Source organism: Stegastes partitus, unplaced genomic scaffold (assembly GCF_000690725.1).
Source record: "Stegastes partitus isolate 25-593 unplaced genomic scaffold, Stegastes_partitus-1.0.2 Scaffold259, whole genome shotgun sequence".
Classification (NCBI taxonomy): domain Eukaryota; kingdom Metazoa; phylum Chordata; class Actinopteri; family Pomacentridae; genus Stegastes; species Stegastes partitus.
In genome coordinates, this window is record NW_007577990.1 from 516,173 (window position 1) to 529,541 (window position 13,369).

Sequence of the window (13,369 nt, forward strand, 5' to 3'; positions counted from 1 at the left end):
CAATGCTTCATCTGTTGAAGTGACATATACATTTGGTGAAGACAGTCTACCGCTGTGGTTTCCTGAAGTAGGTGGCCTGTGAATCATCCTTTGCAACCGTGCATAGAAACCGAAGACAGAGGAAAACAAAACAAGTGAAAACAAGCAATTTCAAACAAACGAGATCTGAGATTATCTTTATTTAACAGCAGTATGCTGCGTTTCATGAATATTTAAACTCTTCTGAATAGGTTAACCCAAGGGGGCACATCTCTATTGGCCAACTGTATAACTCTTACAACCCATTATTGTAAAAAGTGCATAACTGGAGTGTTTGCCCCAGGAGCTGTAGGTAATTGTACTCCCTCTTTAGATTTCAACCTGTGTAGGACTAAGGTAATATATTGTAATGTGAATAGAAATTCACAAGTGTTGTCTCTGGGGAACGTAACTGTTGTCTAGTACGCAGACAGAGAAAGCTCAACACTGTAATATTGTGATGTAGCTTTCTGTATACACTGTGTAAATAAAAAAAAATACAGAAAAGTCTAGGTGATGTTTTTTTTATGTAATTACACCATTTGAAATAACTGTCTTTCTGACAAAATGTCTATTTAAAACCTATGTAGTTAAAGCCTTCATATATAAGTGTGTAAACACAGCCAGTGGTGGTCTATCCACGCTGTTCAGTGTAGCTCAGTAATAGTAAAGTAAGCCAGGGTGGTCTGCTGAATGTGGTTTGTCTTTATTTATTGTGCGGGCTGAAAGGCTATTGGGTTTCATGTGTGGTTGAGGCTGGATCACTGGGAGATTACCGCTGGGCTGGGAACCGCCAGTGCAGAGAGTACACAGAGGCCTGCCTGTGCTCCTGGCCTGTCTTTGACCAGTGCCCAGGGCATTCCTGCATCCATCAGGCCCCCTGGGAGCAGCTCGCACTCAGACAAGAATTACTGTAAAGTACAGCGAGAGCCAGGATCAGAGTGAACAACATCAGAGCAGCAGAAACTCAACCATTTTGGCTTTTCACCTGCAGTACTGCACTGAATCACACCACAATACATCTGAATGGAATGCCTCAGTGGTTTCTGATTGAGCGCTTCCTTTTGCAGTTTGTAGATGTTTCCTGCATCTTTTTTGCTTCACCGTGCATGCCGTACATAAATACCAGACACATCACAGTCATAAATGTTAGTTTTAACACTGATGTGATACACTGATCTCAGAACAGACATTAACCATAAGGTCGGTGCCGTGTTAGAGCCCTGGACATTGTACAGCAGAGTCATTTTCGGATCCTGTCATTTTCTTAATCTCTCAGCTAAGTGAACCTGTGCAGCGGTGTCTTACCAATAACAATAGCACTTATCGCAGTGTTCCCTGTGGTACAATTAAAATTCCGTCAGAGTCTTCAGTCTGCCTCCCAGCCATGCCTGCTGTTTCTCGGCCCTCCTGGGCCACGTCAATTCCTCTGCTGCAATGTATAATTCACGAGCCACCAAACAGCACTGAGGACTCACCTGGAGACTTACAGGCCCAGCAATGCAGAACTGAACTCGAGGAGATGTTGTACATGAACCTGGGAGACATTTGTAGGGATTGAGGTGCCTCAAGTCAGCCAGGGTTTCTTTGATCTCAGGGTCACCCTGATAATGTCGCTCTTCCACTGGGATCTTCCACCTTCTTGCCTCTCTCAGTAAGGCATGTATCCTTTTATTTTTTCCTGACCTTTCTTCTTTCGTCTTCTGAAAGACAATTGTGGTGTCCTCTAAAACTAATTTGGATGTATATCTTCTATTTGCAGACAATTCCATAGCGATGCATTGGAGTAACCTGTGGAGTCTCAGAGTGGTTGCTTTTAGTTAAAACCAATTAGAAATGACCAGAAATAACAGCGCCTGGAGACAGAGAAGTCATTTTTCTTTGAGCCTCCCCAGAGAGTTGGCCTCTCCATGGATTAAGTGTTTTAGTATATTAGGGGGCAGCTGATTAGAATCATTGTGCTTTTTTAATCATTAAATTTTTGCATGTATAGTTTGTAGCTGTATAATAGCTAATAAGTCTAAGTGTGTCACAGCAAAAAGGAGGATTGTTTAAACGACTTTGTGTATGAAACTTGGCCTTCGCGAAGACTGCCAAAGAACAGCACAGAGGTCCTTGAATCAGCTCATCCATCATATTTTGTGACTTTTGATGAGATGAGCATTAATGCAAGAGCAACCTTGCATCATTGCTTTGTACTTTATCTGACTTTACATTGTCTTTCCCACTGCAATAGTTTGTACTGAGAGTTTTTCTTCCTTCTTTTAATAAATACCTGATTTACTTTAAACACTATCTAAACAAGTCAAATACTAAATGTTCAAGTCTCTATCCAACCTGAAGTTGTGCTGTGTTGAATTCCTTAATTGTACAGCATCATACATCAATGAAAAGCAACTGGAACTGCTTTTTGGAGCTTTGTGATGGCTAAGAAGAGAAGCACATTAATTTTTTCTAATTATTTTCTCTCAGGAATCTAACAGCAATCTGTTAGTCGGGCAGGCGACAGCAGTCAAAAGATGGACTGCTGAATGTGGTTACATCTATCATTCCTAAGATGACCACGGCTAAGCCACCATTATTAACCAGCAACCTCAGGAGTAGCCTAAAATTAACAGTCCCGTACAGCTGCCATCATTAGGACAATAAGCAAACCTTCCATTATTGTCCGATGTTTTGTATCTGAGAGGCCTTATTAACTAATTAACTGCAGAGGCTGGGTACTGTTAGCATTCCCAAGGCCTGTGGTATTGACCCGTAATTCCAGTAGGTGTCTAGCCAGTCCCTCATTGGACCCTCGCTGGCTCTTCCCGCAATTGGGTCTGTTGCGCCGACTGTGTCCTTGTGTGCGGTGGGCGTGCAGCAGTGGCATGTGGAGCAGGCAGCAGGAAGCGAGCCTCCCTGTCTCCCCAGACTGAACAGTGAATGAGGATAAGTGAGGAGCGCCAGTCAATGAATCAAGCAGCAGGAAGGGAGCAGCCAGGGGGGGAGTGTGACGTCCCCACGGGAGAGGCCTCGCATTAGGAACTTCCTCGTCTGTGTGTTTCTGGCACAGGTTAAATGGATCGCTCCCATTAGCGCGCTGAGAGGACAGCTCCATTATATGAAGGAGACTGTAACTTTGAATGTCACGGTGCAACAACCCAGAGCACGCCTCGTCTACCAGGGAGGCAGGGTGACAATAACCATCCATGATAATCATTCCCTGTCAGGCTTTAAGGAACCTGAAATTATGACGTACAGCCTGCCGTGTGCCTCAGACTTCATTACAGTGCTGTCACTTTGAGTCGCCGGCGATGGCACCGTGCTCCACAGCCGGCTGCAGCACTGTGGCTGCCAAACCCCAGACTCACTCTCCTCCTGTCTAAGTGGCATGTTTACAGGATGTGTGCCCCCCCTGCAGATAGATGTGGTGGAGGTTAACCTCCAGTCGCCTGCACAGTAACTCTCTTCCTCTATAGCATAGGCAGTGTCTCATGAGAACATGTGCTGAATTGTTTACCGATGCGAGTGAAAATATGACTGATCAAAGGCCACGCAGTGACAACTGTCCCTCCTTCCATTGTGACAAATGGTAATGTAGAAATTAGAATTCAGCTGCAACTCCGTACAGATAGCAGGCTCGTCTTTTAACTTTAATTTCTGTTAATGCCCGCAAAGCGCGTCGATGCTTATAAAAGGCGGTTCTCAGGCTGTAAGCATGTTTATAGTAGCCTGTTTGTCAGCCAAGGAGAGCTTCACCTCCAGACTGACCTCTGAACCTGCCATCCAGTGGAGAAGACAGGAGCTGGCAGGCATTGCCAATGTCAGTGCCCAGAGCTAACTCCTTCTTTCTCACCGCCTGACTCATTCATTGGCTTTGTGGCCCCTTCTCCTTGCCACCTCCAATCACAGGGCTCTGAATGACACATAGAGGAGGAAGTGGGCCCACTAACCACCCCTCCTGCTTCTTCTAACCTGCATAGCAACAGACCAGATAAGCCATTGCTAAAATACAGTAATGGTTTCTCCTCTGCACCTTAGAACATATTTGAAAAAGAGGATAGTTTCCTTATCACGAGGTGTTTGGGATTTGGTTGGTGGGAGATGGACGGTTGACGGCGGGCCGCTTATTACGCACACGGTTTCAGTGCAGTTCAATGCAAGCTCTGCTGCGTTGGCTGTTTCTGTATTTCTTGGAACTTGCTATTTATGTTCCATGTATGGGTTTTTTTCCCCTTTTATTTCTTCCTGTGCATCTGGTTTTGTTGACTTAACGACAAACCTGCTGATGGTACGCTGTGGAGTCACTGACCACTACTGTGACTGTGGAGAAATGATTTGTAGGCCTGTCACAGTTATTACGCAGTCACCTGGTTCCAGTTGCTTGGGCTGACTGTGATCATTTTTGCTTAATTGTCAGAAATGTTCCATTCATCAGTTTAAAAAAGGAGGGATGAAACTAACAAAAACATATTACGTAAGTCACTGTTTCCACACTGTTTGCGGCCTCTTCTTCTACAACAGCAATAAAGTGTTTATCTAAAGGTGCTTAACGTCTAATATATGATTAACTGCATTTTGATGAACATCTATTGACGTTAACATCATTGATTTAGTTGCACAGCCAAAAAGCACAGCACTGCTGTGGGCACATTTTGGTTTTAAGCCAAATGAAAAAGGAGAGCCTAATAACTTGGAGGAGGTGATTTATCGGATTTGCAGCTAAAAGGTGGCAGCCAAAGGTGCTAAGACCACTAATCTAAAACTAATAGAGCAATAAAATGAACAGGAAAAGACAATTAAATCTTTAGTCGCAATGATTTGTGCAACGATTGATTATCAACTAAAATTTCATTATGGTGACGGTCCTAATGATTTGTTAAACGGTTCTTTGTACTGCTTACACGAGGTCAAACAGAAAGCATGGGGGTTATGTCGTACACGTTTGTGCTGACTGCAGAGGTTAGCTGCATATTGTCAGCTGGAGCCAATAAAACGCCCTAACAGGTTGTAATGTGGGTAAAAAAAGGAGCGGAAGAAGGTAATCAGTGTATAATTTAAACAGGGCAGGTTTTCATGAGGTAGTAAATTCATTCAACTTGTTCTTTTAGGCCCTGATCGTACACACAATATGTTGCACTGAGAAATTTCCAAAAAATCCAATAAAGTAAACTGTTTGTTTATGCTAAAAAATTCCCCAAGGTACTTTTACAATAAACATACCTCTTTACATAGATTTGACTTTAACAAGCTTTGAGATTTAAAGTGTTTGCTATAGTGGACCAAGAGACATTTACTGAGTCTCAGAATTACTCCACTAGTACATGGAGTTCATGGTAGTCTTCAGTGTATTAATTTGAATATTTAAGGATTAAAGAAAAATGATTAGTCGTTTCCGCAACTGCTTTTGTACAGTTGATAAAACGAGGTATCGAAACGAAGGCATTCATAGTTCCAGATGAATCATTACTTCTCAACTTGACTTCAAAGCAGCCAGTGGCAGCAGAGCAGCTTGTGAACTTTATCATTGTGGTCTGGGTTGCCAACACTGGGTGCAAACACACACATATATTGTATTCACATTCTTACACAGACTTATCTGTCTTTAGCTCTCTCTGACATAAACATTTTGTAAAGTGAAAAGTTTATATTTAACTTTAAAATCTCTGGTCAGACAACGGCACTTTTATTAAAACTTCAGAGTATAACAGATGGAAGCAACAGGCAGAAACTTTTTGAACCTTCTCTATGTTATATACATTTAATATGTAATGAAGTACAGCTCCATTAAATGATATCTCATGTGTAACTGACTGACCTGTTGAAAGCTGTGGTTGGAGGACTTCTGTTTTATTGGTCTGCAATGTGTGGTCTGACAAAAGCCAGGAAAAAAAAAAAATAAGCTGCCTGTTTTCTATTTCCTTTTAATACAGTTTCCACTGAACGCACCAGCTATGTTCCTCGCATCTTCTGAGAAGTTGTCTCACCCATCAAAACAGAGAGCCAGTTAACTGCTTAATACAGCCTTTTACAGCCGCCTTGCGTTGCAGCACCTTGACACCGCCGGTCTTTAATGGACCATCAGCTCGTGCTGGCTTCCATGTCACTTGATTGAAGTGTAGAATTAAGACTGGATTACTGCTTATTTTCTCCTTGCGTAATGTCACAGTTGGACAGAACAGAACAGAAGCGTTTGGCCCTGAGCACTGGAACAATCCTAGAGCTCCATCACAGACTGCTGGCCCCTAGGTGACTCTTTTTTTCCTTCTTTCTGCTCTGTGGAGTTGATATCAGTTATGTGTTTCTCTGTGTATGTCTATAGGAGACTGAAGGGCTTATTTGTTTTCCCCCTCGTTGCTCTTTGACTCGTTTCCCCTCAAACGTGTCTGAAACATTGTTATCTCTGGCCAGACGCCTTTTTCACAGAGAGTTATTGAATCATGTCAACTTGCCGTCCCCCGAGTTTCAAATGCAAGCTGTAGAAAAATTAGCCATTGCTTCCGCATGACAAGTGGGATCTATTAGTGTGCTCTCGTCCTGCAAAGCATGAGCATCCAACGGGCCGCCGGGGACCTCGGCTGGCTGTGCACTTGTCCGCGTCAGGCTCCTGGGGCATTAGACCGATGTTGCAGGCGGGAGACGCAGCCATAGCCACAGCAAAAACCAAAGTGTCTCATTTGATGAGCCAATACCTGAAGGGGTGAGGATGGGCAGTATGAGCAATATCAGTACGCACCCACTTCCAGTCTAGCCAGGTCTTACTCACACTGGTCAGACTGGCCACTTGTTTTGTAAGCATGACTGTACATGCATCAGTGCTTGTATCTGTTGTATAGATTTACAGAACTTCTCCACCACTACTGTGACAACAAATATGTTTTCTGTGAGACCGGTGTAATCCAGAGGGAGTGTTGCCCAAAAAATTAAAAATTAAAAATTAACCATCTCTCTCTTACTTTTATTTTATTTTTTTAAAAGCGGGGTTGTGTCACACATTATCTACTTCATAAGACAATTCTTGAAAATCCGCCTTTGACCTCTGATCAGGTCACACAAGACAACAATTTTTAACTTTGGATGTTCCATGTGTTCAATCCAAACTTTCAAAAATCAGTTTTAAATAATACAAATCATGTACAAAATCCTCCTTTACGGCAACAATTTTAAATGTTGTGTATAATTATTAATCTTCTGACCTGCATTTGTATTTAAATTGCGTGTTTTTCTTATGCTTTCAAATAATTCTTTTGTACACTGCCCTGTTCTCCCTGAGACTACCAGTTTAAATAAAGGATTAACTAACTAAAATTAAGGTCAAAGTGCCTCCGTCTCCCTCGGGGCCACAGGTTTAGTCATGTGCTCGTGCTCCAATCAGTGAGGCTACGCAACACATTAGCATTCCAAATGTTGTTTGTTTTAGTTCAATTTTTTTTTTTTTTAATTTACTGCCTGCAGAAAATACAGAGTTTTAACCACCTTGTCAGATGTTGCTGTAGCATGGCCGTAAGTGAGACACCAGCCCACACACATAATTACCAGGGGCCTGCCACCTAATTGACCTTGGTCAGTCGCAGTGTGTTGGGACGCAGGGTTTTTCCTTCTTCATCGCCACCATCAGCATCAGCCAGTTATAAGCAGAGCCACGTGTAAATTGCGAGTGTTTTACATTTGGTTTTTTTGTATATTATCTCATGTTTATTTGTTTTCTCTTTGCAGGTATCTCAGTAACAAAGAAGACACATACTTGTAAGTACTAACACTTTCTATTTATCTGGTTTTTATTCCTCTACAATTTTAAAGCAGTAACCATGTCATTTAATTCCAAAGCAAATCTTATGATGTGAAAATGTGAAGAAAAAAACAAAAAAAACAAATTCCCCACGCCTCTTATACAGTAGAAATGATAACATCTTTATGTTTGTATCTATGTTGACTCTTTTTCATCATCGCCTGACTAGTACAGTAATAAATCAATACCTTCAATTAGATCTATGCCATCCACTTTCTCTGTTTTGTATTTTTCCATCTCCATACTGGGGAGAATATGATGATAACCCCAGAGAGGAAATTAAAATGCTATGCAGTCTTATGACTGTTTGATAATCATGCACATTTGAAGCAGGCAGTGTGGTGAAGCACCTCTTTGTTTTCTGCAAGGCCTTGCAGCTGAACAACACGGATGTGGTGTTGTGTGGTGGTTTGTAACCTCTGAGGCTGCATTAACTACCAGAGCTTGTATTCTTCAAGAACAGATCTTATCACTAAAATTGAAAGATACAGACACAGTGCGTGACACATGTCTCACACGTGAGATACAAGGCTTTCTTTGTGCACTACAACAATAGTGCACAGGCTTTGCCTTTTCTCACAGCCGCTGCCTTTTCAATTTCAGCCTGTTCATTAAGAATTGATGAACAGTCCAACCTGTAGAAATCAATGATTTCCAAGAGATTTGTACTGTAGTTTGACACATGTGAAGTGCAATCGAAAAGGCATGTAAAAACACTTTTGTGTAGTGTTCTGCAGTGTGTCTGTGTATGCGTGTACATCCATATGTGTGTGATCGTACCCCACTGTGTGAATGGAAGAAACTAGCCCTGAAGGCTATCCTTTCGCTCTGATCACTCTGATGAAACTTGTGGAGAGGGAAGGCCAGAGGGCTTTTCTGTAAGAGCGGTCGGAGTGTTTCAGATTGTGAGAGGCTGCATCTCTCCCTGTAAAACACTCTGGCTCTTTCTTACATCAGACAGCAGGGCAAAGGATATGATCTTCAATGTTAGACAGCTCTACCTTGCTCAAACAGCCCCGTCAAAACAGCAGCGTGATTGTGTGTTCTGCTATTTGCTTGTCTGGAGGGGCTATGATATTTTTTTTGATGTGTGTGTGAGAATGTTCGTGTTTGTGTCAGGATATCTTCAAGGTAGAACAGAAATGCTTTGACCCACCATCCACCGCCCCACTATCTTAATTAGTGCGGCGCTAAGCACCTCTACACTAGAAGGGGGCTCAAATCAAAGAGCATGATTTAGGAGTCTTGGGTTCAAAGCTCTGGGCAGAGACTGGACTACGCTGTCTCATTTCAGTGAGAAATATTCAAATCTTGTCCATGTGAGGAAATCAAAGTAAAGCCTCTTAACAAGTAGTTGATTGCTGTGCCTCACAGACAGGAAGCGGCTATAGAGCCTCGTCAGAGCTGTGTGCACAAGAAAAAGTTCAAGGGCCAGTTAATGGTCATTGAGAATGTGGAGGGAAGGTCTTTTTCAGAGAAGCCTGGTGATTATATGGCTGCTGGAGTAATAATGAGGGAGATGTCTCTGCCCTACATGGTTATAGCCAGGCTGTGGATCTATTTCTGTTCTCGGAGTGAAAACATTGGCTTCCCCGCTACACACCGCCACTTGTAATGTGAGCTTGGCAATCTTGGCTTGTATGTGTGTGTGTGTGCGCAGGTATATTAGTTTCTGTGTGTGTGTGTTTAGGAGGTCTTCCCAGTCCAACCCAGACCACAGGGATGGGCTGTGTCTCTGACTAACTCCCCACTCTGCCTGAGTGATCAAACTGCTGGAAGCTCCCCGCCATGCCAGTCCCCTCATCAATATAAATTACAGGGGCAGCTGTTCACTGGCAGACTCCTCTCCTCTCCTCTCCTCTCCTCTCCTCTCCTCTCCTNTCTTGTATCAAGCAGCAAAAACAGTCGGAACATGATGCGTCTGAGTTGTCGGTGGGTTTTACAGTTCAAATGGTTACTGTGGGTTAATGACTACATCGGCCACATATTGAAGGAAATGTTTGAACTGCTTCATATGGACTGTGTGGATGTTATTCAGTCACTTTTTTTTCATTAAAGCCCAGCCCACTTCACATCAGTGAATCTAGAGCTGATTGAGAGGTTTCAGTGTTTTTGAACATCACAGAAGCACAGCGTCCCGTTTCTGTCCCTCAGGTCGGCCTCCAGGTGGTGATGAGGGCTGGAGGGGAGGAAGAGGAGAGACAACGGGAGGCCATCGACATGAACGAGGATGGAGGGAGAGAGGAGAGGAAAGAAGAGGTCAGTTTGACAACAGGGAGAGACTGTGGGAAACAGGAGGACACAGAGGAGGAGGAGGAGGAGGAGGACAGTATTTTCATTCATTTCAGCCACATTACCACGATGGAGGAGCACAGAACATGAACCGCCCTCCAAAACGGTCCAGAGGTCGATCGTATAACAACAGAGGAAGATACCAGCTGGCTCCGAGGTACAGCCAGCAAGATACAAAGATGTCCAGAGAGTTTATTTTTCTTCTTCTCTAATCTTTCCTCTCCTCTCCTCTCCTCTCCTCTCCTCTCCTCTCCTCTCCTTCGCTTCCCTCTTCCATCTACCCAAATTCACTAATCATTAAGCCATCAGAAGGTGAAGTATTCTTGATGAAAACAGATACTTATATCATTGTGCCGACGGCTGTGATGTCCTCTTCCCCCGTTCACGACTTAGATAGATTTATTGTCTGAGGCTGCACCCTCTCTTCTCTTTATCTGTCTCCCCTTCTTTCTTCATTTCCCCCAGAAGGGGCAGCCCCCTTGCCAGCACTTACTTTTAACCACAAGGCTGTGATTCTCAGCAAGAAGTCAGCTGTGGTTTTCCTGTACATTGCCTTGACAGTTTTACATATGCTCTGTTATATGTAGTTTTAGCAGCAGTTGATGTATCTCTCAAACTGCCCACGTCAAGAGGAGGCTACAGTTAAAGGGCTAGGACTTCAATTTTGTATTGTAGTTTTTCTTTTTTTTACTTCGATGGTGGACACCAGATACACACCGTCACCTTCTCCTACCTCAGCAGGGCTGCGCTGCTGCGAGATGAGTTTCTGTTTGGACCTGTTGAGAGAGTTGGTGTGGAGCGGAGGCTCAGATGCAGCAGCTGATTACACTGAGATTAGACGTCTCACCTCTAATCTACCATCAGCAGTCTGGGACTCGGTCTCGCAGCTCGAATAGCAGAGAACTAGCTAACGCATGCACACACAGGTCATGTAGCCAGGATGCTCTTCCTCGAACGGTGCAGATCTCCTGATTACCTCAAGCTAATCCTCGCTCGCTCTCTCTTTTGCAGCTGTAAATGTACAATATACTGATTGTCTACTGACTGTTCGAACCATTACATAAAACAAGACAAAGATCTGCGCATCAAGTTACAAAACAAAAGAGCAGACGAAACATGCAAGATAAAACAACAAATATGCTAATATGTCTAAATAAAAGAAACAACACAACAGTGTAATAAAATGCGATACAGCAAGACCAAAAACTGCATTCTCAAAAACCACTGGAGAGCTGAATTTGCCCCTCTCTGGTGGTCTTAGTCAAAACTGAAAAAAAACATCAGCATCACAAACATTATTATTCAAGCACCATTCACGCCGTGTTATTGTATTTGATTCCATTATATTTCACACTCGCTTGCCTCGTTTTGCCAGTCCCCTGTCTTCATGTGCAGTATGTGAAGTGTGTGTCTGGATATAGATTGGGAATAGAGTGGCCAGAGGGAGGCAGTAGTACAAATGTAACTCCGGGAAAAAAGAGAAAAGGAGACAGACGAAGTTTCCTCCCTTCAGTCTACGGATGCATTTTCGGAGAGCCCCAGTTTTTTTTTGTTTTTTTTCACCCTGTATTTATCTCCATTGTGGTGACAGACTTCTTACACTGATTGAGAAACATGGCCTCGCTCCTGCATCTTCATTTATTTGCTCGCAGCTTGTATTGAGTTTCTCTCGTCAGTGATGTGCACTCACATACTAATAGTACAACCAATCTGTTTTAAAGGAACCAGATGATTTAGATTCTTCTGTACCGCCTCAGAAATGCAGAGAGCAGAGTTGGAGTGAAATTATATCACTCATTGAGGCTCACTCAAAGTTATAAAGCCGGAGTTTGTAGACTTCGTGCCTTTTTTTTTTCCCCCCTTTACAGAACACTCATAAAAGTATTCTGGTAGATGTTTTTGAAACAACAGCCTTATTAATCCCAATAATGTTCTCTATGTTAACATGTCAAAATGACAGCTTTTTTTTCCTTGTAAAGCATCTTCTTTTGCTATTAAATGACACGACGGATCCTGCTTGGATGTCTGAGCCGTAGAATGTTAATGCACTGGCTGTGCGAGTCGAGGTATTTGCAGTTAATCAAACATGAGATTTATGGTCCTTAATAGTGCTGTACATTGCCAATTTAGGAGAATAATATGTCCCAGTTGCTGTCTAATTTTGCTTGGCAACAGGCGCACTCCTGTGGAATCGCCCGGGGCAGTGTGAGTTGTCTCTGCATAGCTCAGTGTTCCATGCTCAGTGGTTGTTTGAAGGTATTTCATCACATTGTTGCCTTGATTCAGCTCTGTGGGGATTTGTTAGTTGCACTCATGTGGGAAGTGCATCCAGTACATTGTTAAGCTAGGGCTGATAATGAAGATCAGCCAGCCAGAGTCCCCTGAGCTACGCGCAGAGAGATAGTCTAGTGAGACGCACAGCACAGACATAGCGGAGCAGGACGAGCACTCGCACACACACACACACACACACACACACACACGCAGCAATACACACAGACACAAAGGAATCATCAGCACAAAACATACAACGCTGCTGTAGTGTGTTACAGTAAAAAATAAAATAAAAAATCACAATGCAGCACCACATTCTGTACAGTAGACTATCATCAAACACATTTTACTCTTACCAAACATTATTCCAAGTTTGTAACAATTTAGCATTGTGATGTTTAAACTTCAGTTGTTTTTTTTTATTTTTATTTTGATTGCAATCATTGTAATGTTGTTGGATTTTTGTTAAAACTGAAATTGACAACGCAGGGCCCCGCAACGCACAGCCGCGCTTTCTGTGGAAAGTTATTTGATTCCCAGCGTGGTACTAGAACCGGTTGTTTCCTCTTCTCCCAGAGCAACATTGAATGCTTAAATTGACACAATCTTTTTCTCCGTCTGTACTGTAGGTTATGTTTCATCTTACTCTATTTGTTTGTTCCACAAAAGGAGTATTTTCTTTTTGGACATTTTGGTTTAATCTATAATAGACGGCTATTTTTTTTTTTTTTTCTGAAGTAGGTCAGTGTAATCACAACAGTGAGGGATGGACAGCCACTGTAAAAGGGAAATCAATAGAGCTATCTATTTGTCGTAAACCAGGCCAACATGATTTTTCTCTATTTTTCCTCTCCTGCCATGTCTTTTCCTCTCCAACTCAATATGGCAGGTCCTCATTTTTCAGTAAAAGCATTATGTCTGCCATTTTGTAAAAATTGCAAATGGCCTTTTGTACATGCACTTTCTTTGCATAAGTTTCTGTGGGTAAGGACTCTTCCTTTTATCACCTCCAAG

At 42.8% G+C, this 13,369-nt stretch overlaps 1 protein-coding gene across 1 annotated transcript in view; it reads left to right on the top strand.

Annotated features, from left to right (window-relative positions):
- roraa (RAR-related orphan receptor A, paralog a) overlaps positions 1–13,369 on the top strand; it is a 180,636-nt gene that overhangs the window by 112,975 nt on the left and 54,292 nt on the right. Inside the window, exon 2 of the mRNA XM_008282142.1 lies at positions 7,717–7,746. Coding sequence (XP_008280364.1) covers positions 7,717–7,746 — 30 coding nt within the window. The remainder of the gene's footprint in view (positions 1–7,716; positions 7,747–13,369) is intronic.